Source organism: Nerophis lumbriciformis, linkage group LG18 (genome assembly GCF_033978685.3).
Source record: "Nerophis lumbriciformis linkage group LG18, RoL_Nlum_v2.1, whole genome shotgun sequence".
Taxonomy (NCBI): domain Eukaryota; kingdom Metazoa; phylum Chordata; class Actinopteri; order Syngnathiformes; family Syngnathidae; genus Nerophis; species Nerophis lumbriciformis.
Genome location: NC_084565.2, coordinates 13,327,501 through 13,354,054, shown reverse-complemented (window position 1 = coordinate 13,354,054; position 26,554 = coordinate 13,327,501). Strand labels below are relative to the sequence as shown.

General features: G+C 40.7%; 1 protein-coding gene across 1 annotated transcript in view; it reads right to left on the bottom strand.

Moving 5' to 3' along the window:
• LOC133617612 (proliferation-associated protein 2G4-like) overlaps positions 1-26,554 on the bottom strand; it is a 42,281-nt gene that overhangs the window by 13,193 nt on the left and 2,534 nt on the right. The window contains exons 2-7 of the mRNA XM_061977692.2: positions 22,164-22,292; positions 21,982-22,087; positions 14,698-14,767; positions 7,006-7,098; positions 6,868-6,931; positions 6,725-6,803 (exon numbers count right to left, since the gene is read on the bottom strand). Of these exons, the coding sequence (XP_061833676.1) occupies positions 6,725-6,803; positions 6,868-6,931; positions 7,006-7,098; positions 14,698-14,767; positions 21,982-22,087; positions 22,164-22,292 (541 nt within the window). The remainder of the gene's footprint in view (positions 1-6,724; positions 6,804-6,867; positions 6,932-7,005; positions 7,099-14,697; positions 14,768-21,981; positions 22,088-22,163; positions 22,293-26,554) is intronic.

The following is a 26,554-nucleotide window of genomic DNA, read 5'->3' as shown; positions in this document are numbered from 1 at the left end:
CGACATGCTCAAAATGATACAATCAGTCAAATTCAAGCCAATCCGCAACCCACTCCTCACCAAGCTGAAAAATGACCAGGAGCGCATCAAGAAAGTAAACAACCTCATCATAGCTGCCGATAAAACCACAAACTTCTACAGAATGGACATACCAGAACATCACACCTTACTGGGCAGAAGCATCACCAAATCATACAAAAAAGCGCAACCCAACACCTTACAGAACATCCACCTGGAAAATAAAAGGATCGCGGCTGAACTGGACATTGAGGACAGGGTGGACGCCACAGCCAACAAGGAAGCCTTCATCACATTGAAGGACCACAAACCCAACTTCGCAAATAACCCAACATGCCGACTAATAAACCCAACTAAATCTGAAATAGGAAAAATCAGCAAAATAATCCTGGACAGAGTCAACACAAAAATCAAGGACAAAACACCACTCAACCAATGGAGAAATACAGCAGCAGTAATCAAATGGTTCAACAACATCCAAGACAAACAACAGCACAACTTTATCTCCTTTGATATCGAAGAATTTTACCCTTCCATCACGCAAGACCTACTGACTCAAGCACTAGACTTCGCCTCAGACTACGACTCAATCACAGGCAACGAAAGAAACATCATCATCCACGCAAAAAACTCCATTCTCATCCACAACAGTACACCATGGCAAAAAAAGAACAATGCAACATTTGACGTCACTATGGGAAGTTTTGACGGAGCAGAAACGTGTGAACTCGTTGGGAGTTTCCTCCTCTCCCAGCTCGCTAGCCTCAATCTGAACCTTGGTATTTACCGTGATGACGGACTGGCAGTGTGCCGCGCCTCGCCAAGGAGCAGCGAGAATACCAAGAAGCGCATATGCCAAATTTTCAAAGAGAACGGCCTACGGATCACGATTGAGGCCAACAAGCAAACCGTCAACTTCCTTGACGTCACTTTCAACCTGAGAAATAACAGCTACCAACCATTCATGAAACCCAACACAACACTCCAATACGTGCACCATGACAGCAACCACCCACCCACCACCATGAAAAGAATACCTACCGGAATCAATAAAAGGCTATCGATGCTGTCATCTAGCAAAGCTGAATTTGACCAAGCAACCCCCCCGTGCCAAAAAGCCCTTGATGAAAGCGGATACAATTTCACCCTCACCTATGAACCCACGCCAGGAAACCAGCCAAAAAAGAACAGAAAACGAAACGACATCATCTGGTACAACCCCCCATACAGCAAAAACGTCTCAACTAACATTGGACACAAATTCCTCAATCTGATTGACAAACACTTTCCCAAAGACAACACCCTAAGAAAAGTATTCAACAAGAACAACATTAAATTGAGCTACAGCTGCATGAACAATATACGACAAATCATCTCAAACCACAACAAAACAATTGCAAATGAGCCGTCGGCCCCCAGACAGAGCGACTCCAAAACCAACAAAGGCTGTAACTGTCGAAAGAAACCTGATTGCCCTCTCAACGGGGGGTGCTTACAAACATCAGTTGTCTACCAATCTAAGGTAATACGCAAGGACATTAACACATCCGACACATATGTAGGATTAACCGAGGGAGAATTCAAAACCAGATGGAACAATCACAAGGCTTCTTTCAGGAACCAAAACCTGCGAAATACCACAGAACTCAGCAAACACATTTGGGACCTCAAAGACAATAATGTTGAATATTCAATAACATGGCAAATTCTTGCATCCAGCACACCTTACAATAGTGGTAATAAATGATGCAACCTATGCTTGAAAGAGAAACTGTTTATTATTTACCGTCCAGACCTGTCATCCCTCAACAAGCGCAGCGAAATTGTAACAGCATGCCGCCATAGACGGAAACACCTCCTAGGTAACACATGAGCCAATCACCACGCCCCTACGCCAGCCTGTACCCACCCACTCTGTGCCCTATATAAACCATGGTATGCGAATGCTCCCATTAAAATCTCCTGATGATTGAGGGTACCCCCCCTCATGAAACAGGCCTGTAGAGATGAAATAGTCTTGTGATTTTTTTCCCACACATACATATATTGCGCTCTACTACGGTATCGAGCACTATTTTTTGGAAAACCTTATTAAGACATATATATATATATATATATATATATATATATATATATATATATATATCCTGAAAATATGCAAACAAAACTGTGTTTAGATCATTGATACTTCAAACTTGCATAAATAAATCTTAAGGAATATAACATAACTTGGCTTCTGAGAGCTTCAAAATGTAATGAATAAAATGCTAAAGTTGTTGATAAACAAGCAATTATATTAGTAATTAAATATGGTCATTTTAAATGAATTATTATGATCATTTAAAATTTGTTATTTCAAATATGTTTATTTTAATGTATAATTCTATGGCTGGATGTAATAAGGAGTCAGAAAAAATACAAATAAAAATACAATTAATTTTGATGTTTTTAGCAAAATATAGTAAAAATTTATTTATTTTTTTAATTAATAAATATATTTATTTTTAGGTAAGATAAACATAATAATACAATTTATCTCAAGTCTGGATGATTTAGTTCTTGTCACCCTGTTGTCCTCCCGTCTTGAAAAAAGGCTGTCCTCACTCAGGTCTGCATAGAGCTGGAGGGGGCGTGGCCTCCGTCTCCGGCTGAAAATCGGGAGATTTTCGGGAGAATATTTGTCCCGGGAGGTTTTCGGGAGAGGCGCTGAATTTCGGGAGTCTCCCGGAAAATTCGGGAGGGTTGGCAAGTATGTTCAAACGTCTATTCTTGGTGTTGGCTTTTATCAAATACATTTCCCCCAAAAATGCGACTTATACTCCAGTGCGACTTATATATGTTTTTTTCCTTCTTTATTATGCATTTTCGGCCGGTGCGCCTTATACTTCGAAAAATACGGTAATAACTTTTGCTTATGACCGATACAATCAATCAATCAATCAATCAATCTTTATTTATATAGCCCTAAATCACAAGTGTCTCAAAGGGCTGCACAAGCCACAACGACATCCTCGGTACAAAGCCCACATACGGGCAAGGAAAAACTCACCCCAGTGGGACGTCGATGTGAATGACTATGAGAAACCTTGGAGAGGACCGCATATGTGGGTAACCCCCCCCCTCTAGGGGAGACCGAAAGCAATGGATGTCGAGTGGGTCTGACATAATATTGTGAGAGTCCAGTCCATAGTGGATCCAACATAATAGTAAGAGTCCAGTCCATAGTGGGGCCAGCAGGACACCATCCCGAACGGAGACGGGTCAGCAGCGTAGAGATGTTCCCAGCCGATGCACAGGCGAGCGGTCCACCCCGGGTCCCGACTCTGGACAGCCAGCACTTCATCCATGGCCACCGGACCTGTGCCCCCCCCCCCCTCAAGGAAAAGGGGAGCAGAGGAGAAAAGAAAAGAAACGGCAGATCAACTGGTCTAACAGGGGGGCTATTTAAAGGCTAGAGTATACAAATGAGTTTTAAGATGGGACTTAAATGCTTCTACTGAGGTAGCATCTCTAATTGTTACCGGGAGGGCATTCCATAGTACTGGAGCCCGAATAGAAAACGCTCTATAGCCCGCAGACTTTTTTTGGGCTCTGGGAATCACTAATAAGCCGGAGTTCTTTGAACGCAGATTTCTTGCCGGGACATATGTACAATGCAATCGACAAGATAGGACGGAGCTAGACCGTGTAGTATTTTATACGTAAGTAGTAAAACCTTAAAGTCACTTCTTAAGTGCACGGGAAGCCAGTGCAGGTGAGCCAGTATAGGCGTAATATGATCAAACTTTCTTGTTCTTGTCAAAAGTCTATCCCTAGGGCAGGCCGGTATACCGGTATTACAGTTAATAACGGTATGTTTTAGTAATTAATACAGTACAGGCCAAAAGTTTGAACACACCTTCTCATTTCAATGCGTTTTCTTTACTTTCATTGTAGATTGTCACTGAAGGCATCAAAACTATGACACCTGTGAAGTGAAAACCCTTTCAGGTGACTACCTCTTGAAGCTCATGGAGAGAATGCCAAGAGTGTGCAAAGCAGTAATCAGAGCAAAGGGTGGCTATTTTGAAGGAACTAGAATATAAAACATGTTTTCAGTTATTTCACCTTTTTTTGTTAAGTACATAACTCCACATGTGTTCATTCATAGTTTTGATGTGACAATTTACAATGTAAATAGTCATGAAAATAAAGAAAACACATTGAATGAGAAGGTGTGTCTAAACATATTTGAGGAAATACTGCCATGCCGGTATCTTTTGGTGTGCCTTTTTTTGGCCGTTCGTGGCCAATGTGACCCGGCAGGCACTGTAGCGGAAGAAGGGTCCGGAGTCGCCACATTTGCCTTCGCACACAGCCGTCACGTCAGCACCTTAACTTTGGCGGCTCCTCTTTAATAACCAGAGGTAACAAGATTGAACAGAACAGCTGTCAGAGCCCACAAAATGCCGCTGCTAACTTCTAAAGCTTACAAAAACAGATTTCCAGACATCGTATGGATTCAAATGTAAAAAGTATTCATCCCTACATAGGCACAATAATCTGCAAAAATTAAAATGAATTGTCCATCCATTTTCTACTGCTTGTCGCCCTTATTGCATTTGACTAAAATGTTCATGTTTTTCTTGGTCTAAGTTTTAAAAGCACAAATTTGACTAACATGTAAACAATAGCCCATCCCTAAGGCATACTTGCCTTAGGGATGGGCCCCCCACCTCCGATTTCGGGAGGTGGGGGGCGTGGTCGGGAGTGTGGCGGGGGGCGTGGTTAAGATATATATATATATATATATATATATATATATATATATAAGAAATACTTGACTTTCAGTGAATTCTAGCTATATATATATATATATATATACACATATATATTTTATTATATATATATATATATATATACATACATACATATATATTTTATTATTATATATATATACATATATATATATATATATATATATATACACACATATACATATATATTTTATTTTATATATATATATATATATATATATATATATAAGTAAATAAAATAAATACTTGAATTTCAGTGTTCATTTATTTACACATATACACACACATAACACTCATCTACTCATTGTTGAGTTAAGGGTTGAATTGTCCATCCTTGTTCTATTCTCTGTCACTATTTCAGAACACACACATTATACAAATATACATTATAAAATCAATAAGAAAACGGGAGCTCTAATTTGGGAGTCTGAATTAGGATCAGAAGTTCCTATATAAACATTGCGCACTCACGTCGCCATTTTGTATTGATTACTGCAGCTGTGCACTGGATTCATTCACAAATACAAACTACAACTCACAAACACTTTAGAGTTAGGCTCCACCATCAGAATGTGTACTTAAACTTATAAAGATCACATGGATATTATTCAGTGAGTTGATTCACCAAAACTAACCTGTTATACAGGAGGAAAAAGCACACAGGACGTTTCAATTGTTCACAGACTGGCCGCGCTCATCAGAATGACAAGACACTTCCGGTCTGCAGGTGATAGCATTCAATTGGGAAGAAACGCCCTACTGCCCCCTACTGACCAATGTGAATACTGATAAATGTGTAATGACAGCTCCAAAAACGAATTCAAACCACAAAATAAACTAAATAAATCAACACAAAAATGTGACACATTATGGGTGGGTCACATGTGCATGTACAACAGGCTGTCAACACGTCACTTAGGTCCGCTTGGAGCTGGAGGGGGCGTGGCCTCCAGCTCCGCCTGAATTTGGGGAGATTTTCGGGAGAAAATTTGTCCCGGGAGGTTTTCGGGAGAGGCACTGAATTTCGGGAGTCTCCCGGAAAATCCGGGAGGGTTGGCAAGTATGCCCTAAGGACAATCTGCACATGTAATTACCGTATTTTTCGGACTAAGTCGCTCCGGAGTATAAGTCGCACCGGCCGAAGATGCATAATAAAGAAGGAAAAAACATATATAAGTCGCACTGGAGTATAAGTCGCATTTTTTGGGGAAATGTATTTGATAAAAGCTAACACCAAGAATAGACATTTGAAAGGCAATTTAAAATAAATAAAGAATAGTGAACAACAGGCTGAATAAGTGTACGTTATATGAGGCATAAATAACCAACTGGTATGTTAACGTAACATATTATGGTAAGAGTCATTCAAATAACTATAACATATAGAACATGCTATACGTTTACCAAACAATCTGTCACTCCTAATCGCTAAATCCCATGAATCTTATACGTCTAGTCTCTTACGTAAATGAGCTAATTGATATTTTACACTAATGTGTTAATAATTTCACACATAAGTCGCTCCTGAGTATAAATCGCACCCCCGCCCAAACTATGAAAAAAACTGCGATTTATAGTCCGAAAAATACGGTAATGGGATTATAGCATTTGTGGTGTTTCTTTACAAAGTACTTTCATCACTGGCAAGCATATTTACAATATTTATTGTTTTTGCAGGTCTGTTAAACGGTGAGAGATTCCAGAAACTGGACTGACTGGATATGACAAGATGGCGGCGCCCTGATGGCAGCGGATTGCAGACGCTCTTGGAAGTGTAGAGCGATTTGGCAAAAATACCCGTCAATTCTGTCTATTTCATGGCTGGCTCACAGCGTGGACACTGGGAACCGCGGTTGGTGTAAATTGGCTCCAATAAAAACTACTGAGTCTGGAGGCCCAACTTGACATACCTCTGCTGGTCTGTTGGGTTCTGAATAATGGTCTTCTCCCCATCGATAACATGCTGCTTGAGCTGATGAGACAGCATACCTTCAAAGGAAGACATTCATGTAGGATAGAAAAAGTCATGAAAATGTGCAAAAAAGGTACTCACCCTCGATAGGTGTGCATTTGAATGACTGGGAGATCTTATTCCAGGCCTCTGTCACCTGCGAGTTCTGTATGTTTCAAAGTATAACTTGTTTATACTTGTGAGCTGCGTTAATAAGACTTGATTGAGTAATAAGCGTACCTGGCCTCCGGGTTTGACAAGGCGAAGGGCAGCTTCCGCACACTGATGGGCTGCTTTGATGACGTCGGCTTTGCGGCCCGTGATGGGGTTCTCCTGCAGCGAGGACAAGAAGTTCAATACAGCTGCAACCCATTTATTTGTATACAATAAGTGCTTGTTGACATTAGAGCTGGGCCATATGGCTGAAAAATGTATCACTACATACGTTATTTTTCATATTGGTCAAAATCAATTAAGGCTGAAACGACAGGTCGACGTAGTCGACGTCATCGATTACGTAAATACGTCGACGCCGTTTTTGTGCGTCGACGCGTCGCATACTTGAATAGCCGCCAGGGCGCTAATTAATTTAAAACCTCTTCTCACTCCTGCTTACTAAAAGGCGCGGGGTAAATTTAGGCCTGCGCTTATAAATTTGAGTGATTTCTCATACCATCATGAAAAGCACATTTAATACAAAAAAACGTTATTATGGTCTTACCTTTACTTATGAGTCCATGCGCAGCTGCTTCTGATCAAAAGCATCGATAACTTGTTTATAGAAGTCTTCCTTATCTTTCTTCAGTTTTAAAAAGTCTCTCTGTCTCGATGGAGATCTTCCTTTAAGTATTACCTCCTGCTTCGATTGAAAGTCCAGTTTAGAAAACTGTTTTATTTTAGATATGTAATCCTCCATGTTAAAAGTGCAAGCAAACGATCGCTGCTCACTCTTGTTGCCTTCTTCTGCAGCACCGGTCTTCTGCAGTACCGGTAGTCGCAAGAAGGATCACTAGCGCCCTCTACCACCAGGAGGCGGGAGTCATTTAATGACTCATATTTGACACACGCAGCTACGGTATATTAATAAAACATAGCTGCTTACTGTTCTTTTTAGCATATTCAAAAGCTTGGATCTTAAATCCTACTGAATAGCTCTTAATCTTCTTCCCTTTATGCGATTTCAAATGATTGAAATCAGCCTCCTCCATTTTGAAAATGATGACAGGTGAAGTGTCACTCATGACGTGACGAGTTTGACCCGGCGGAAGTTCTAGACATATGCTAATTATTTTGCGAAATGAGTTTGACCCGGCGAAAATTCCAGACATGTGCTAATAAAATTAATATTTTGCGAAACGAGTTTGATCCGGCGTTAATCCTGAGCCGGCGGTAAGGCCAAGCATGCGCTAAATATTTTGCGAAACGAGTCTGACCCGGCAGTAATTCGAGGCATGCAAATACTATATACCCGGCGCCAATTCAAGGAAATAATGTTTATCTTTATTTTTGCACATTTTAAAGCAAAATCAGCAATACTTTTACTTTTGAAATGCTTATACTATTGCAGAATATTAAGATTTGCACTGTATGTTTTATATTTGCACATTAAAAAGCAAATACGCTACTTTTAATTTTGTTAAATGTTAAAAGTTTTAAATGTTTACATTGTTACAGAATATTTTGTCATGTTGTTGTCAATGTTGACTGAGTGGCCATACTTTTTTTTTTGTAAATAAAAGCCATGCCTACATTTATTTTTTCATCTTCTTTTTAAATAAAAAAATAATCGGTAAAAGGAAAAATAATCTATAGATTAATCGGAAAAAAAGAATCTATCGATTAACCGATTAATCGGAAAAAAAATAATCTATAGATTAATCGATAGAAAAATAATCGTTAGCTGCAGCCTTAAAACCAATAATTATTGATGTTTTATGACCTATGGAAAATATGGACCAGGAGAAAAACATATTAAATGTTAACATTTATATTCCAAATAAAACCAAACCTTCCTGTGATTATAATCCCCTCAGCTAAATATCAATATAAGCATGGAAAACAATCAGTTAATGTAAACCAAATTCTAAACTCACAATAAACACCTAACAATAACCTCTTTAACGTGAAAAAATAAGAGATATGTAAGACATGCCCGCAAAGAGTGACCGCTCTGCCTCTCGCAGTCCGTAACAACCCATGCACATGGCGTTTATTGAGGCAAACTTATCAAGTAAAGTGAATTATATTTATATAGCGCCTTTTCTCTAGTACAATCAAGGCGCTTTACATCGTGAAAGCCAATATCTAAGTTACATTTAAAGCAGTGTGGGTGGCACTGGGAGCAGGTGGGTAAAGTGTCTTGCCCAAGGACACAACGGCAGTGACTAGGATGGCGGAAGCGGGGATCGAACCTGGAACCCTCAAGTTGCTGGCACGGCCACTCTACCAACCGAGCAATACCGTCCCAGGTTTATTATAATTTATTGTTCAGTTAATTGAATTACCAAGTATTGGCCCGGGTCTAGAAATGACCTCTTCGCAAATGTTATGTGGGCAAAAATAATGTACCGTATTTTCCGCACTATAAAGGCGCACCGGATTATAAGGCGCACCTTCAATGAATGGCATATTTCAAAACTTTGTTCATATATAAGGCGCACCGGATTATAAAGTGCACCTATGCATCCATTAGATGGAGCTGCGCCAAAGGGAACGTCAACAAAACAGTCAGATAGGTCAGTCAAACGTTATTGGGGACGACGGCGTGGCAAAGTTGGTAGAGTGGCCGTGTCAGCAATCGGAGGGTTGCTGGTTACTGGGGTTCAATCCCCACCTTCTACCATCCTAGTCACGTCCGTTGTGTCCTTGGGCAAGACACTTCACCCTTGCTCCTGATGGCTGCTGGTTAGTGCCTTGCATGGCAGCTCCCGCCATCAGTGTGTGAATGGGTGAATGTGGAAATAGTGTCAAAGTGCTTTGAGTACTTTGAGTTACACAAGTATAACCCATTTATCATTTATTTATATTAATAGATTACAAACCAGCGTTCTGACAACTCTGTTCACTCCCAAAATGAATAAACTGCTGTTTTATTTTTTCCCCCGAGGTGAAGTCAGTGACGTGGTGTTTTCAGGGCAAATCACTCTACGGAGACAGCCCTCGCAAAAATGACTAATGATCTACTGCTAACGATGGATTCTGATGCGCCATCTATGTTGCTGCTTCTTGATCTTAGCGTTGCTTTCGATACCGTCGATCATAATATTTTATTAGAGCGTATCAAAACACGTATTGGTATGTCAGACTTAGCTTTGTCGTGGTTTAACTCTTATCTTACTGACAGGATGCAATGCGTCTCCCATAATAATGTGACCTCGGACTATGTTAAGGTAACGTGCGGAGTTCCTCAGGGTTCGGTTCTTGGCCCTGCACTCTTTAGTATTTACATGCTGTCGCTAGGCGACATCATACGCAAATACGGTGTTAGCTTTCATTGTTATGCTGATGACAGCCAACTCTACATGCCCCTAAAGTTGACCAACACGCCGGATTGTAGTCAGCTGGAGGCGTGTCTTAATGAAATTAAACAATGGATGTCCGCTAACTTCTTGCAACTCAACGCCAAGAAAACGGAAATGCTGATTATCGGTCCTGCTAAACACCGACATTTATTTAATAATACCACCTTAACATTTGACAACCAAACAATTACACAAGGCGAATCAGTAAAGAATCTGGGTATTATCTTCCACCCAACTCTCTCGTTTGAATCACACATTAAGAGTGTTACTAAAACGGCCTTCTTTCATCTCCGTAATATCGCTAAAATCCGTTCTATTTTATCTACTAGCGACGCTGAGATCATTATTCATGCGTTCGTTACGTCTCGTCTCGACTACTGTAACGTATTATTTTCGGGTCTCCCTATGTCTAGCATTAAAAGATTACAGTTGGTACAAAATGCGGCTGCTAGACTTTTGACAAGAACAAGAAAGTTTGATCATATTACGCCTATACTGGCTCACCTGCACTGGCTTCCTGTGCACTTAAGATGTGACTTTAAGGTTTTACTACTTACGTATAAAATACTACACGGTCTAGCTCCGTCCTATCTTGTCGATTGTATTGTACCATATGTCCCGGCAAGAAATCTGCGTTCAAAGAACTCCGGCTTATTAGCGATTCCCAGAGCCCAAAAAAAGTCTGCGGGCTATAGAGCGTTTTCTATTCGGGCTCCAGTACTATGGAATGCCCTCCCGGTAACAATTAGAGATGCTACCTCAGTAGAAGCATTTAAGTCCCATCTTAAAACTCATTTGTATACTCTAGCCTTTAAATAGACCCCCCTTTTAGACCAGTTGATCTGCCGTTTCTTTTCTTTTCTCCTCTGCTCCCCTCTTCCTTGTGGAGGGGGGGGGGGGGGGGGGCACAGGTCCGGTGGCCATGGATGAAGTGCTGGCTGTCCAGAGTCGGGACCCGGGGTGGACCGCTCGCCTGTGCATCGGCTGGGAACATCTCTGCGCTGCTGATCCGTCTCCGCTCGGGATGGTGTCCTGCTGGCCCCACTATGGACTGGACTCTTACTATTATGTTGGATCCACTATGGACTGGACTCTCACAATATTATGTCAGACCCACTCGACATCCATTGCATTCGGTCTCCCCTAGAGGGGGGGGGGGGGGTTACCCACATATGCGGTCCTCTCCAAAGTTTCTCATAGTCATTCACATCAACGTCCCACTGGGGTGAGTTTTTCCTTGCCCTTATGTGGGCTTTGTACCGAGGATGTCGTTGTGGCTTGTGCAGCCCTTTGAGACACTTGTGATTTAGGGCTATATAAATAAACATTGATTGATTGATTGATTGATGTTTTGTTTATCTTTTAACAACAGCAAGGTATAACAGTAGAGCAAAATTTATATCACATAGTGGAGGAGAACTTTTCCCTGATTCAATAAACAGGTAAAAAAAAGTGATACTGGTACGATAAATCAAACGTTAGTGCAATCACAATATAGTAACACTCCAAATAGTGCAGAGCAATAACAATATATCAATAACTCAACGTTGCTCAAACGTTAATGTCACACAACACAACACACAAAATAAACATGTAAAGCTCACTTTATGAACTTATTCCTCATCCACGAATCCTTCAAATTCTTCTTCTTCAGTGTCCGAATTTAACAGTTGGGCGGATACGGCATCCAACGTCTTGTCGAAGTCGTCATTAATGGAGTCAGTGTCGCTGCTGCTCTATTCCCGTGTTCTACTGCGTGACCGATCGTCTTAAGTTTAAACTCTGCGTCGTAAGCGTGTCTCTTAAAGGGGAACATTATCACCAGACCTATGTAAGCGTCAATATATACCTCGATGTTGCAGAAAAAAGACCATATATTTTTTTAACCGATTTCCGAACTCTAAATGGGTGAATTTTGGCGAATTAAACGCATTTCTATTATTCGCTCTCGGAGCGATGACGTCACAACGTGACGTCACATCGGGAAGCAATCCGCCATTTTCTCACTTTCGTCGGTGTGTTGTCGGAGGGTGTAACAACACGAACAGGGACGGATTCAAGTTGTACCAGTGGCCCAAAGATGCGAAAGTGGCAAGAAATTGGACGAGATTTGTTCAAAATACGAGGCTGTGGGGAAAGCCGACGAAATGGTCAGTCGTTTGTTCCGCACACTTTACCGACGAAAGCTATGCTACGACAGAGATGGCAAGAATGTGTGGATATCCTGCGACACTCAAAGCAGATGCTGACATCAACTCCAAAACTGGACAGATCAGCTTTCAGGAAAAGAGAGCGGATGAGGGTATGTCTACAGAATATATTAATTGATGAAAACTTTATTCATTACTCGCGGTTTTACGTAAATGATTATACATAAACTGTGTTTACCAGTAATTTGGCTTAAAAATATTTGTTTTTTTCAATCATTCGAGTATATTCGGGTAGTTTTGTGTAATGCAGTATTTTGTGTCTATTTAGGTATGGTTAACCTGAGTGCTGAAATCGTGGAAAAATATATGTTCTTAGCACGCCTGAAATGGGCTGTCTGCACTCTCAAAGTGCATGTTGTTGCCAAATGTATTTCATATGCTGTAAACCTAGTTCATATTTGTTAGTTTCCTTTAATGCCAAACAAACACATACCAATCGTTGGTTAGAAGGCGATCGCCGAATTCGTCCTCGCTTTCTCCCGTGTCGCTGGCTGTCGTGTCGTTTGTCGGTTTCGCTTGCATACGGTTCAAACCGATATGGCTCAATAGCTTCAGTTTCTTCTTCAATTTCGTTTTCGCTACCTGCCTCCACACTACAACCATCCGTTTCAATACATGCGTAATCTGTTGAATCGCTTAAGCCGCTGAAATCCAAGTCTGAATCCGAGCTAATGTCGCTATATCTTGCTGTTCTACCCGCCATGTTTGTTTGTATTGGCATCACTGTGTGACGTCACAGGAAAATGGATGGGTGTATATAACGATGGTTAAAATCAGGCACTTTGAAGCTTTTTTTTAGGGATATTGCGTGATGGGTAAAATTTTTAAAAAAACTTTGAAAAATAAAATAAGCCACTGGGAACTGATTTTTAATGGTTTTAACCCTTCTGAAAATGTGATAATGTTCCCCTTTAATAGGAGCCATTTTGAGGTATTTACATAAACAAATAAATGGAAATCAAAACGGCACGCCTCGCGCAGTCATATATCCCACAACTTCTTCTTTTACGGGGGAAAATGAAGTTGGCGGCTGCTTACCGTAGTTGCGAGACCTAAACTTTATGAAAATGAAGTTTAGGTTTGTTGTGGCTCAATATTGGTCCGTATATAAGGCGCACCGGACTTTTGACAAAATTGGAGGTTTTTAGGAAATGGTTTTGGATCCGAGGAAAGTGACTGACCATGAGCCAGTGGTCATCAAAAATCAGGAAATCACCCAGGTATCCTCATATAAATATTTAGGGGTTCATATCGATAATCTTCTCTGCTGGAAGACACATATTGACAAACTGTGCAATAGACTGCGACAGAGGCTATATTTTTTGCGAAGATTAAGATTGTACGGCGTAAGCAGCCACATCATGATGATTTTCTACCGTGCCATTGTAGAGAGCATCATTAGATACGGGATCACCTCATGGTTTGGCAACCTAACCGTTAAGCTAAAAAGCAAACTGGCCGGCATGCATAAAACGGCAATGAAAATCGTAGGGAGAAAAGAATATGAGCCTATACAGAGCATCTATGAGCAGGCAGTTAGGAAAAAAGCTAAGAAAATTATTTCCAACTCACAACACCCACTCTTCCCTGAATATGGAACCATGCCATCAGGGAGAAGACTCCGGGTCCCACTATGCAAATCTAACCGCCTTAAATTATCATTTGTCCCAGCCTCCATTAAGCTGACCAACAATGTGCAATAGAATGTTAATACATAGGTTAGCACTTTTTTAGCACATAGCACTTTAGAACTAAACACTTTAGCACACAGCACTTTAGAACTAAGCACTTTAGCACACAGCACTTTATCCATGAGCTCTAGTACAATGCACACTGGTACTTTATCTTTATCTCCATACTGTAGATTTTATGCCTACATCAAAGTGCCACCTATGTCTATCAAGCTCCATGTTCTGATGTTTAAATGTTAGTTGTATGGTTGTGGTTGTGTCTGTGCTTGTGTTTTTGTTCTGTTGTTTTTGGGTATGTTAAGAAAGCAATGATGCACTGTGCCCAAGACAAATTTCCCCGCGGGAACAATAAAGTTGAACCTTGAACCTTGAACCTTATAGTGCGGAAAACACGGTATTTGTAAGTTGATTTAAAGTGTGTAACAAGACGAACATGCTGGACTGGGACTTGGTGAGTTGTTGGACATAACCGGTTCCACAGTATGTGTTGTGAAAAAGCAGTAATCTTACCTTAGTGGCTCCCACCACAAAGCTGTGTGCAACATTGGCAATGAAGCCGTCGACGTGAACGCCGAGGTCACTAGAGAAACACAAACAACATTTCAGGGCCATGTACATGCGTCCCCATCAGATATTTCCATGTGTTTAACCATCACACTCAACACAACAACATAGTTATGAAATGTACAGTTAAAACGTATTCAATCGCTGCGTTTCCCCATAGCTTATAACATGCACGCACACATGTGATGCCAGTTCAAGTCAGGCACAAAGTTTGACAAGGACCATTTTACTGCACCATAAAATGTTCAATTGCTGGGGTGCAATCACGTGACCTCGAGGTAACTTCCGGGTTTCCCGCGATGCTCTAGAGTCCCATTAGGCTACTGTTTATTTACCTGCATCAGTGGGTGTATTCTAAGAAGTTTAGAGGCAAATTTATAAGAGATTATGAAAAATAATATTGATGAGATTGATAGACTTAAGAAAGAAATTTTTGAAAAATGTAAACCAGGGGTGCTCACACTTTTTCTGCAGGCGAGCTACTTTTCAATTGATCAAGTCGTGGGGATCTACCTCATTCATATATATAATTTATATTTACTTATTTATGAAATATGTGTTTTTGTTAATAAGTTAAAGGTGTTTAATGATAATGCAAGCATGTTTAACACATATAGTTAATATTGTTAATAAATTAAAGGTTTTTAATGATAATGCAATCATGTTTAAGACATAGTTAATATTGTTAATAAATTAAAGGTGTTTAATGATAATACAAGAATGTTTAATACATATAGTTAATATTGTTAATAAATTAAAGGTGTTTAATGATAATACAAGTATGTTTAATACATATAGTTAATATTGTTAACAAGTTAAAGGTGTTTAATGATAATACAAGCATGTTTAATACATATAGTTAATATTACCGGTATTAATACGTTAAAGGTGTTTAAAGATAATACAAGCAAGTTTAACACATATAGTTAATATTGTTAACAAGTTAAGGTGTTTAAAGATAATACAAGCATGTTTAACACATATAGATTCCTTTCTTTCATGAAGACAAGAATATAAGTTGGTGTATTACCTGATTCTGATGACTTGCATTGATTGGAATCAGACAGTGGTGCTAAAAACGTCCGCATTTTCGAACGGAGGAGAAAAAAGTCCTCCTTTCTGTCCAATACCACATGAAAGTGGTTGGTTTTTGGCATCTTATTTGTCCAGCTTCTGTACTCCTTTGTATACACTTTACAAGAAATACATTGTCGGCAAACTCCGTAGCTTGCTAGCTTGTGCACGGCAGCTTTCTGAGACTCGTTTTGTTAGCGCAACTGTGCAACTGTGCAGTCGGTCTTTGGAGTTTTGACGACAGGTACAGCGCCAGAGTCTGTTGAAATAAAGTGTTTCTCGCCTTCCAGTCGGTAATTTTAGTGAGCTGGCAGCAGCCAGCGTCATCTCAGAAGACCCTCGGGTGCCGTGAATGTCAATCAAGTGACGAAAGTGACGTCATAGTGAAGATTTATGATCGCTCATTTTTAGGACTATTTTTTTAATGCCTGGCTGGTGATCGACTGACACACCCTCCGAGATCGACCGGTAGCTCGCGATCGACGTAATGAGCACCCCTGATGTAAACCATTGCTGCTGTGATCGTGACGCCAACGAGAAAAAGGATACCTTTGTTTGCAGTTGATTTCCTGCTACAAATATTCGTCTTATCTACAAATCATGTCTGCAGTTGTTTTTATGGTGTGAAGTTCATACTCTCATTATTTAGCTGTAGATGTCCCTGTTAAGCAGTTTGCTAGCAATGTCAAGATTCAGTATAAGCTGTTGAGCCTCCGAGATATTTATTCATCCAGTTTATTAATATTATTAAGGATATTTTCTTGATGCTAACAAATATCACCAAAGACGCAATAATGTCGTCATCCGTGTTGAATTCTCTTGATGAGCTTCCAGAGGTAGTCCCCCATACTTGCCAACCCTCCCGATTTTTCCGGGAGACTCACGAGTTTCAGTGCCACTCCCGAAAATCTCCCGGGGCAAACATTCTCCCGGACAACAATATTGAGGGCCTGCCGTGATGGCAGTGCCTTTAGCGTCCTCTACAACCTGTCGCCGCGTCCGCTTTTTCTACATACAAACAGCGTGCCGGTCAAGTCACATGTTGCACGCGGCTTCGACAGACACACATAAGTGACTGCAAGGCATACTTGATCAACAGCCATACAGGTCACACTGAGGGTAGCCGTATAAACAACTTTAACACCGTTACAAATATGCGCCACACTGTGAACCCACACCAAACAAGAATGACAAACACATTTCGGGAGAACATCCGCACCGTAACACAACAGAACAAATACCCAGAATCCCTTGCAGCCCTAACTCTTCCGGGCTACAATATACACCCCCGCTACCACCAAACCCCGCCCCCCCTACACCTCAACCCCGCCCCCATCTCCCGAATTCGGAGGTCTCAAGGTTGGCAAGTATGTACCGTATTTTCCGCACCATAAGCCGCCCTGGGTTATAAGCCGCGCCTTCAATGAACGGCATATTTCAAAACTTTGTCCACCTATAAGCCGCCCCGTGTTATAAGCCGCATCTAACTGCGCTAAAGGAATGTCAAAAAAACAGTCAGATAGGTCAGTCAAACTTTAATAATATATTAAAAACCAGCGTGATGTGGGCGCGCATGGAGTCGTATATCAACATGGACGGAACTGCGTGAAAAAAGCCACCCGGCCTCTTCGCGTAAACTTACCTTAACCACTCGCTCATCTTTTCTTCATCCATCCATCCCTTCGAGTTAGCTTTTATGATGACGGGAAAGGTCTCTTTGGCAAGGTCTTCCTTTTGAATATCACCATGGGTGGAAGTTTCTGGCCATTAGCATGGCAAGCTAGAACCACAGTGAAGGATGACTTCTCATTCCCTGTGGTGCGAATATTCACCGTACGTGCTCCCGTTGTATCCACAGTGCGGTTCACAGGAATATCAAAAGTCAGTGGAACCTCGTCCATGTTGATAATGTTCTCTGGCCGGATCTTTTTTTCAGCTATCTTGTTTTTACAATATGCACGGAAAGTAGCCAGCTTTTCTTGAAAGTCTTTAGGCAGTTGCTGTGAAATAGTAGTCCGTGTGCGGATGGAGATTGCGTCTTTTCATGAACCGGAAACCTGTCGCTTAGTAGGAGCCATTTTGTGGTCTTTAGAGATGTAAACACACAAAGGAAATGAAACGTAATATCCGCGCGCTTCTTCTTCTTCTACGCGGGCGGGTGGTTGCTTACAGTAGAAGAAGAAGCGCTTCCTGTTCTATGGGGGCGGGTGCTTACCTTGGCGGTTGCTTGCGTAGAAGAAGAAGCACTTCCTCTTCTACGGGGAAAAAAGATGGCGGCTGTTTACCGTAGTTGCGAGACCGAAACTTTATGAAAATGAATCTTAATATTAATCCATATATAAAGCGCACCGGGTTATAAGCCGCACTGTCAGCTTTTGAGTAAATTTGTGGTTTTTAGGTGCGGCTAATAGTGCGGAAAATACGGTAGTCCCCTGAAATGGTTTTCACTTCACAGGTGTGCTGAAGCTCATGGAGAGAATGCCAAGAGTGTGCAAAGCAGTAATCAGCGCAAAGGGGGGCTATTTTGAAGAAACTAACATGTTTTCAGATATTTCACCTTTTTTTTGTTATGTGCATAACTCCACATGTGTTCATTCATAGTTTTGATGCCTTCAGTGACAATCTACAATGTAAATAGTCATGAAAATAAAGAAAACGCATTGAATGAGAAGGTGTGTCCAAACTGTTGGCCTGTACTGTATATACTTTGCAAATTTTTGTCCCTCCCACAACTTTATTTCTAACTCCTACACCGTCCATTTCAAATACATGCGACATAGATGACTTCATCGAGGGCGCCCTCCAATCCACCCCCGCAAATAGATTGCAATCCCGTAGGAAACCAGAGTAGAAGTGATAGCAGTAATTATTACATTTTCTTTAAACTTGTCTTCAATACGTGCATGAATGAGCGAGAATGCCTCGAATGATTTAGTTTTTCTACCTCCAAAGACATGCACCTGGGGATAGGTTGATTGGCAACACTAAATTGGCCCTAGTGTGTGAATGTTGTCTGTCTATCTGTGTTGGCCCTGTGATGAGGTGGCGACTTGTCCAGGGTGTACCCCGCCTACCGCCCTATTGTAGCTGAGATAGGCTCCAGCACCACCCGCGACCCCGAAAGGGATAAACGATTGAAAATGGATGGACATTCTTATATATTTAAAAGGCTCCTATTACTGTACTTCCAGGACCTCCCATTAACAACGACACAAGGGCCAATGATTATCCGATAATGATATTAATTCCACTGTATACTAAGGATGTAACGGTACGTGTATTTGTATTTAACCGTTTCGGTACGGGGGTTCGGTTCAGATCGGAGGTGCACCGAACGAGTTTCCACATGGACATATCAAGTAGCGCACCGCACGTTGTGTAAACAATGCACACCGAGGCACAACACACGGCATGCTAGGAATGACCGGGCTACTACAAAATGCAAAAAGCCAGAGCTGGAAGACCTTCCTGCCTTGTTAAGATCTCCCGTTTGGGAACATTTTGGTTTCGCGGTGCGATACAACAATGGATAACATCGCTTCAAAAAAGAAAAAGACGAACAAACAGCTCCCACTGCATTCAAGCAGCCTCTCCTCGGCGAGTCAGGCAGGGCTAAAGCAATAATAAATGTTTTATAGCAGCACATTTAAGACCATATTGCATTAGAAACTAGATTTTGACCCACTTCTATGGTGGAAGAACAATGAGCTTGTATATCCTCTTACTGCCAAGTTAGCCAGGCACTACCTCCTGCGACCTTTGTGCCCAGTGAAAGGGTATTTTCCACAGCTGGAGACATTTTAACTGCAAGCAGGTCTGCTCTTTCTGCAGACAATGTGGATAAAATGATTTTTCTGGCAAAAAACATGAAAATTGAGTGAAAGTCACCAGCCTTTAGGCTGGGGGGGGAAAAGAAAAGGTAATCTGAGGCTGAGTTGACTTGAAACTGTTTAATGTTGCACTTTTTGTATGTAGAAGAAAAGTTTTGTCATTTTATTTAATCTGAGCAACTTGAAGCAGTTTAATGTTGCACTTTATATGCGGAAATGTTGCACTTTATATGTAGAAAGGTTTTGTTGAAGGGGAACATTATCACTTGACCTATGTAAGCGTCAATATATACCTTGATGTTGCAGAAAAAAGACCATATATTTTTTTAACCGATTTCCGAACTCTAAATGGGTGAATTTTGGCGAATTAAACGCCTTTCTATTATTCGCTCTCGGAGCGATGACGTCACGTTGTGACGTCACATCGGGAAGCAATCCGCCATTTTCTCAAACACATTACAAACACAGAGTCAAATCAGCTCTGTTATTTTCCGTTTTTTCGACTGTTTTCTGTACCTTGGAGACATCATGCCTCGTCGGTATGTTGTCGGAGGGTGTATCAACACGAAAAGGGACGGATTCAAGTTGCACCAGTGGCCCAAAGATGCGAAAGTGGCAAGAAATTGGACGTTTGTTCCGCACACTTTACCGACGAAAGCTATGCTACAACAGAGATGGCAAGAATGTGTGGATATCCTGCGACACTCAAAGCAGATGCATTTCCAACGATAAAGTCAAAGAAATCTGCCGCCAGACCCCCAGGAAAAGAGAGCGGATGAGGGTATGTCTACAGAATATATTAATTGATGAAAATTGGGCTGTCTGCACTCTCAAAGTGCATGTTGTTGCCAAATGTATTTCATATGCTGTAAACCTAGTTCATAGTTGTTAGTTTCCTTTAATGCCAAACAAACACATACCAATCGTTGGTTAGAAGGCGATCGCCGAATTCGTCCTCGCTTTCTCCCGTGTCGCTGGCTGTCGTGTCGTTTGTCGGTTTCGCTTGCATACGGTTCAAACCGATATGGCTCAATAGCTTCAGTTTCTTCTTCAATTTCGTTTTCGCTACCTGCCTCCACACTACAACCATCCGTTTCAATACATGCGTAATCTGTTGAATCGCTTAAGCCGCTGAAATCCGAGTCTGAATCCGAGCTAATGTCGCTATAAACTTGCTGTTCTATCCGCCATGTTTGTTTGTATCGGCATCACTATGTGAAGTCACAGGAAAATGGACGGGTGTATATAACGATGGTTAAAATCAGGCACTTTGAAGCTTTTTTTGGGGGATATTGCGTGATGGGTAAAATTTTGAAAAAAACTTCGAAAAATAAAATAAGCCACTGGGAACTGATTTTTAATGGTTTTAACCCTTCTGAAATTGTGATAATGTTCCCCTTTAAGAAAACAATTCTGAGCCTCATCTTATTTAGTTTTTATTTTATATATGTTGACCACATTAACCCTGGCAATGGACCCTGTGTGTATATGTATGTTATTGTTATGCTTAGCATTCATAACTGCCTGCTGTTGCACTGATCAGCCTAGTGGTGGCTCACATCCATCACACACAGAGCTATTTTAAAGCAATGTTAAAAGGATAAAGCCATTGTTTACAAATGTTGGTAAATAAATAACCAGAAAATATATATTTTGTTGTTTTCCTACTGTACCGAAAATAAACCAAACCGTGACCTCTAAACTGAGGTACGTACCGAACCGAAATTTTTGTGGCAAGAGATGGCAAGAATGTGTGGATACACTCAAAGCAGATGCTGACATCAACTCCAAAACTGGACAGATCAGCTTTCAGGAAAAGAGAGCGGATGAGGGTATGTCTACAGAATATATTAATTGATGAAAACTTTATTCATTACTCGCGGTTTTACGTAAATTATTATACATAAACTGTGTTTACCAATAATTTAGCTTAAAAACATTTATTTTTTTCAATCATACGAGTACATTCGGGTAGTCTTGTGTAATGCAGTATTTTGTGTCTATTTAGGTATGGTTAACCTGAGTGCTGAAATCGTGGAAAAATATATGTTCTTAGCGCGCCTGAAATGGGCTGTCTGCACTCTCAAAGTGCATGTTGTTGCCAAATGTATTTCATATGCTGTAAACCTAGTTCATAGTTGTTAGTTTCCTTTAATGCCAAACAAACATACCAATCGTTGGTTAGAAGGCGATCGCCGAATTCGTCCTCTAAACTGAGGTACGTACCGAACCGAAATTTTTGTGTACCGTTACACCCCTACTGTATACGCGAACAAAGAAGACGACACAGAGCTGAAAACAAAGTGAGGAGGGACACAACACTTACATTTTCAGCAGATCTCCATTTTTGAGCGTGTAGTCGGTGTCACTCTTCAGCGGGGAGAAGTGGCATACACAGTTGTTGACCGAGACGCTGGTGGGAAAAGCGATGCCTGGAAGTGAAGAAGACAGAAACACAAAAGAATGTTTACAACAAACTAAACACAAGTGGCCACCTCGCCGCCGTACCTTTCTTTATGTCCTTCTCCCTCTTGAAGACCTTTCCCGTTTCCGCCATGATGTAGGCGTCGCCTGTGTCGCAGAGGCTCAGCACCGATACGCCGGGCTTGGCGGCTTCCACGACAAGACGCAGCGCCTCTGCGAAGAGGGGGGGGGAAGTAACAAGCAGGAATTCAAACATGATGGCAGAATGTAAATACAGATGAAGGAACGTTAAAGCACCAAATAGCAACAGTACACTTTAAGGATATATTTTATAGTGTTTTGTTATCGTCATTGTAGTTTGCAATGGTGCTGAACTAAATTGTATCATATAGACCAGACCTGGGGAAAATACGGACCGCGGGCCACAAGATTTTCAATTTGGCACGCCGAACCTTCTACATATTTTTTTAGACCTTTAAAGGGGAACACTATCACCAGACCTATGTAAGCGTCAATATATACCTTGATGTTGCAGAAAAAAGACCATATATTTTTTTAACCGATTTCCGTACTCTAACTCTGAATTTTGGCGAATTAAACGCCTTTCTATTATTCGCTCTCGGAGCGACGTCACATCGGGAAGCAATCCGCCATTTTCTCACTTTCGTCGGTGGGTTGTCGGAGGGTGTAACAACACGAACAGGGACGGATTCAAGTTGCACCAGTGGCCCAAAGATGCGAAAGTGGCAAGAAATTGGACGAGATTTGTTCAAAATACGAGGCTGTGGGGAAAGCCGACGAAATGGTCAGTCGTTTGTTCCGCACACTTTACCGACGAAAGCTATGCTATGACAGAGATGGCAAGAATGTGTGGATATCCTGCGACACTCAAAGCAGATGCTGAAATCAACTCCAAAACTGGACAGATCAGCTTTCAGGAAAAGAGAGCGGATGAGGGTATGTCTACAGAATATATTAATTGATGAAAACTTTATTCATTACTTGCGGTTTTACGTAAATTATTATACATAAACTGTGTTTACCAGTAATTTAGCTTAAAAACATTTATTTTTTTCAATCATTCGAGTACATTTGGGTAGTCTTGTGTAATGCAGTATTTTGTGTCTATTTAGGTATGGTTAACCTGAGTGCTGAAATCGTGGAAAAATATATGTTCTTAGCGCGCCTGAAATGGGTTGTCTGCACTCTCAAAGTGCATGTTGTTGCCAAATGTATTTCATATGCTGTAAACCTAGTTCATAGTTGTTAGTTTCCTTTAATGCCAAACAAACACATACCAATCGTTGGTTAGAAGGCGATCGCCGAATTCGTCCTTGCTTTCTCCCGTGTCGCTGGCTGTCGTGTCGTTTTCGTCGGTTTCGCTTGCATACGGTTCAAACCGATATGGCTCAATAGCTTCAGTTTCTTCTTCAATTTCGTTTTCGCTACCTGCCTCCACACTACAACCATCCGTTTCAATACATGCGTAATCTGTTGAATCGCTTAAGCCGCTGAAATCCGAGTCTGAATCCGAGCTAATGTCGCTATATCTTGCTGTTCTATCCGCCATGTTTGTTTGTGTTGGCATCACTATGTGACGTCACAGGAAAATGGACGGGTGTATATAACGATGGTTAAAATCAGGCACTTTGAAGCTTTTTTTAGGGATATTGCGTGATGGGTAAAATTTTGAAAAAAACTTCAAAAAATAAAATAAGCCACTGGGAACTGATTTTTAATGGTTTTAACCCTTCTGAAATTGTGATAATGTTCCCCTTTAAAATCAAAACTGCCCCCGCCATTATGATGTACAGTGCTGTTTTTAAATTACCTTAAGTCTTGAACTATAGAAATTATTTCAGTGGTTAAAATCTGCGCTTTTGGGTGTTGATCAGAATCAGGTGTTCTAATGACTTGGCCCGGCCACAGGTGTATAAAATCAAGCACTTAGGCATGTTTTATTTTGTCATAAAGAAATAAAATCATGTGTGCTTACGGACTGTATCCCTTGCAGATTGTATTGATATATAATGTAGGAATCAGAAATATTAATAACAGAAAGAAACAACCCTTTTGTGTGAATGAGTGTAAATGGGGGAAGGAGGTTTTTTGGGTTGGTGCACTAATTGTAAGTGTATCTTGTGTTTTTTATGTTGATTTAATACCAAAAAAAAATCAAAAATGTTTTATTTTTTTTATTTCTTGTGCGGCCCGGTTGGGAACCACTGCGATAGAACACCTTTTGGGATGAATTAGAACGGAGACTGAGAGCCAGGCCTTCTCGACCAACATCAGTGTGGGACCTCACCAATGCGCTTTTGGAAGAATGGTGTAAAATTCCTATAAACACACTCCGCGACCTTGTGGACAGCCTTCCCAGAAGAGTTGAAGCTGTAATAGCTGCAAAAGGTGGACTGACATCATATTGAACCCTATGGGTTAGGAATGGGATGGCACTTCAAGTTCATATGTGGCCAAATACCTTTGGCAATATGGTGTATTTCGGAATCATGTTTTCTATGTTTCGCAGTCTACTCGCTACTGACTCGCCTTGGACTAGCCCGTGTCATGGCGAACGATAGTTGTTTGTTAGTTTGTTCGTTAACAACATAACACAAAAAGTCATTGCCGGGTTACAATGAAACTTTCAATAAATATCCAAAATAGAATAAGGAACAAGTGATTCAAGTTTGGGGGTGATCCAGATCATTTCTACCAAGTTACGAGCATCAAATTCATATGTGAGTCAAGGCAGTTGGCCAAATACATTTGGCAATATAGTGTGTGTATATATATATATATATATATATATATTAGGGATGTCCCGATCCGATATTTGGATCGGATGCCGATATTTGCCAAAAAATGCGTATCGGCAAGGCATGGGAAAATGCCGATCCAGATCCAGTTTAAAAAAAAAACTTCTGTCCGTGTTTTTCAACGCACCAATTTAAATAATACATTCCACTTTTCTGCTGCTCCCTAATTTCCGTTCTGCATTTTCCAGCACACCTTCAACACATCCACAGGTCTGTGGATTCTCACTGCTCAAGCGTCCTCTGCGCACGGCAAATCTATGCCACGCACAAAATCAAATAAAAAAATAAGCGCATAACAATTTTCGACACACGGACACGACAGAGAAAACAGTTTTCGTCATCATTGTTCAAATATTGTAACGTCTGTCGAGACGCTTATCTCCATTCGGTGCCACACGTCCACACCATCAAAATGCCGAGGCAAACATTTCCAGATCAACACCGTATGAAAAAAATTTGGATTTTTTTTTTAGTTGTGATTTCCTTCTCTGCATGAAAGTTTAAAAGTAGCATATATTAATGCAGTATAAAGAAGAATGTTTTAATGTAGACATGCAAGCCTTGAAAGAACATTTTGAAAATCAAGACTACATTTCCTGCAAATGGGTGCATTTCTACCCTATATTTTAACTTTAGATTTATTCTCATATCAAACTCTTTTGGCTGTCTTTTTGACACTTACCTGCCACACCCCGGATTATAAATAATGTAAATAATTCAATGTGATTATCTTGTGTGATGACTGTATTATGATGATAGTATATATCTGATAGTATATATCTGTATCATGAATCAATTTAAGTGGACCCCGACTTAAACAAGTTGAAAAACTTATTGGGGTGTTACCATTTAGTGGTCAATTGTACGGAATATGTACTTCACTGTGCAACCTACTAATAAAAGTCTCAATCAATCAATCAAAACACATAGAATCATCATACTGCTGTGATTATATGCATCAAGTGTTCATTCAAGGCTAAGGCAAAATATCGAGATATATATCGTGTATCGCAATATGGCCTTAAAATATCGCAATATTAAAAAAAGGCCATATCGCCCAGCCCTAGTTCAATGATGCCATTTCTGTTTGTCATGTATAATTTTGTCTATTTTGTGTTTATCCTTGAATAAACAGGTCAGTTTCTTGTTACCAACCATTGTGTATTATTCAAACTCCCCTAATTCAGCTGGCTAGTTGTTATCAAGAGTACTAAAACCCTTTTCAACATGATTCTGACAACTAAGTACGCTAAATAACTTTAAACTTTAATACATGCTCGGATAGGCCAGTATCGGTATCAGATCGGAAAGTGCAAAAACAACATCGGTATCGGATCGGAAGTGCAAAAACCTGGATCGGGACATCCCTAATATATATATATATATATATATATATATATATATATATATATATATATATATACCCACAGTACATGTATACATACACATTCATATATGTATATTAGGGGTGTAACAATACGTGTATTAGTATTGAACCTTTTCGGTACGTGGGTTCCGGTTCGGTTTGGAGGTGTACCGAACGAGTTTCCACACGGACATATTAAGTAGCGTAACACACGTTTTGTAAACAATGCACACCGAGGCACAACACACGGCATGCTAGCAGCTAATGGGCTACGATAGACTGACCATACG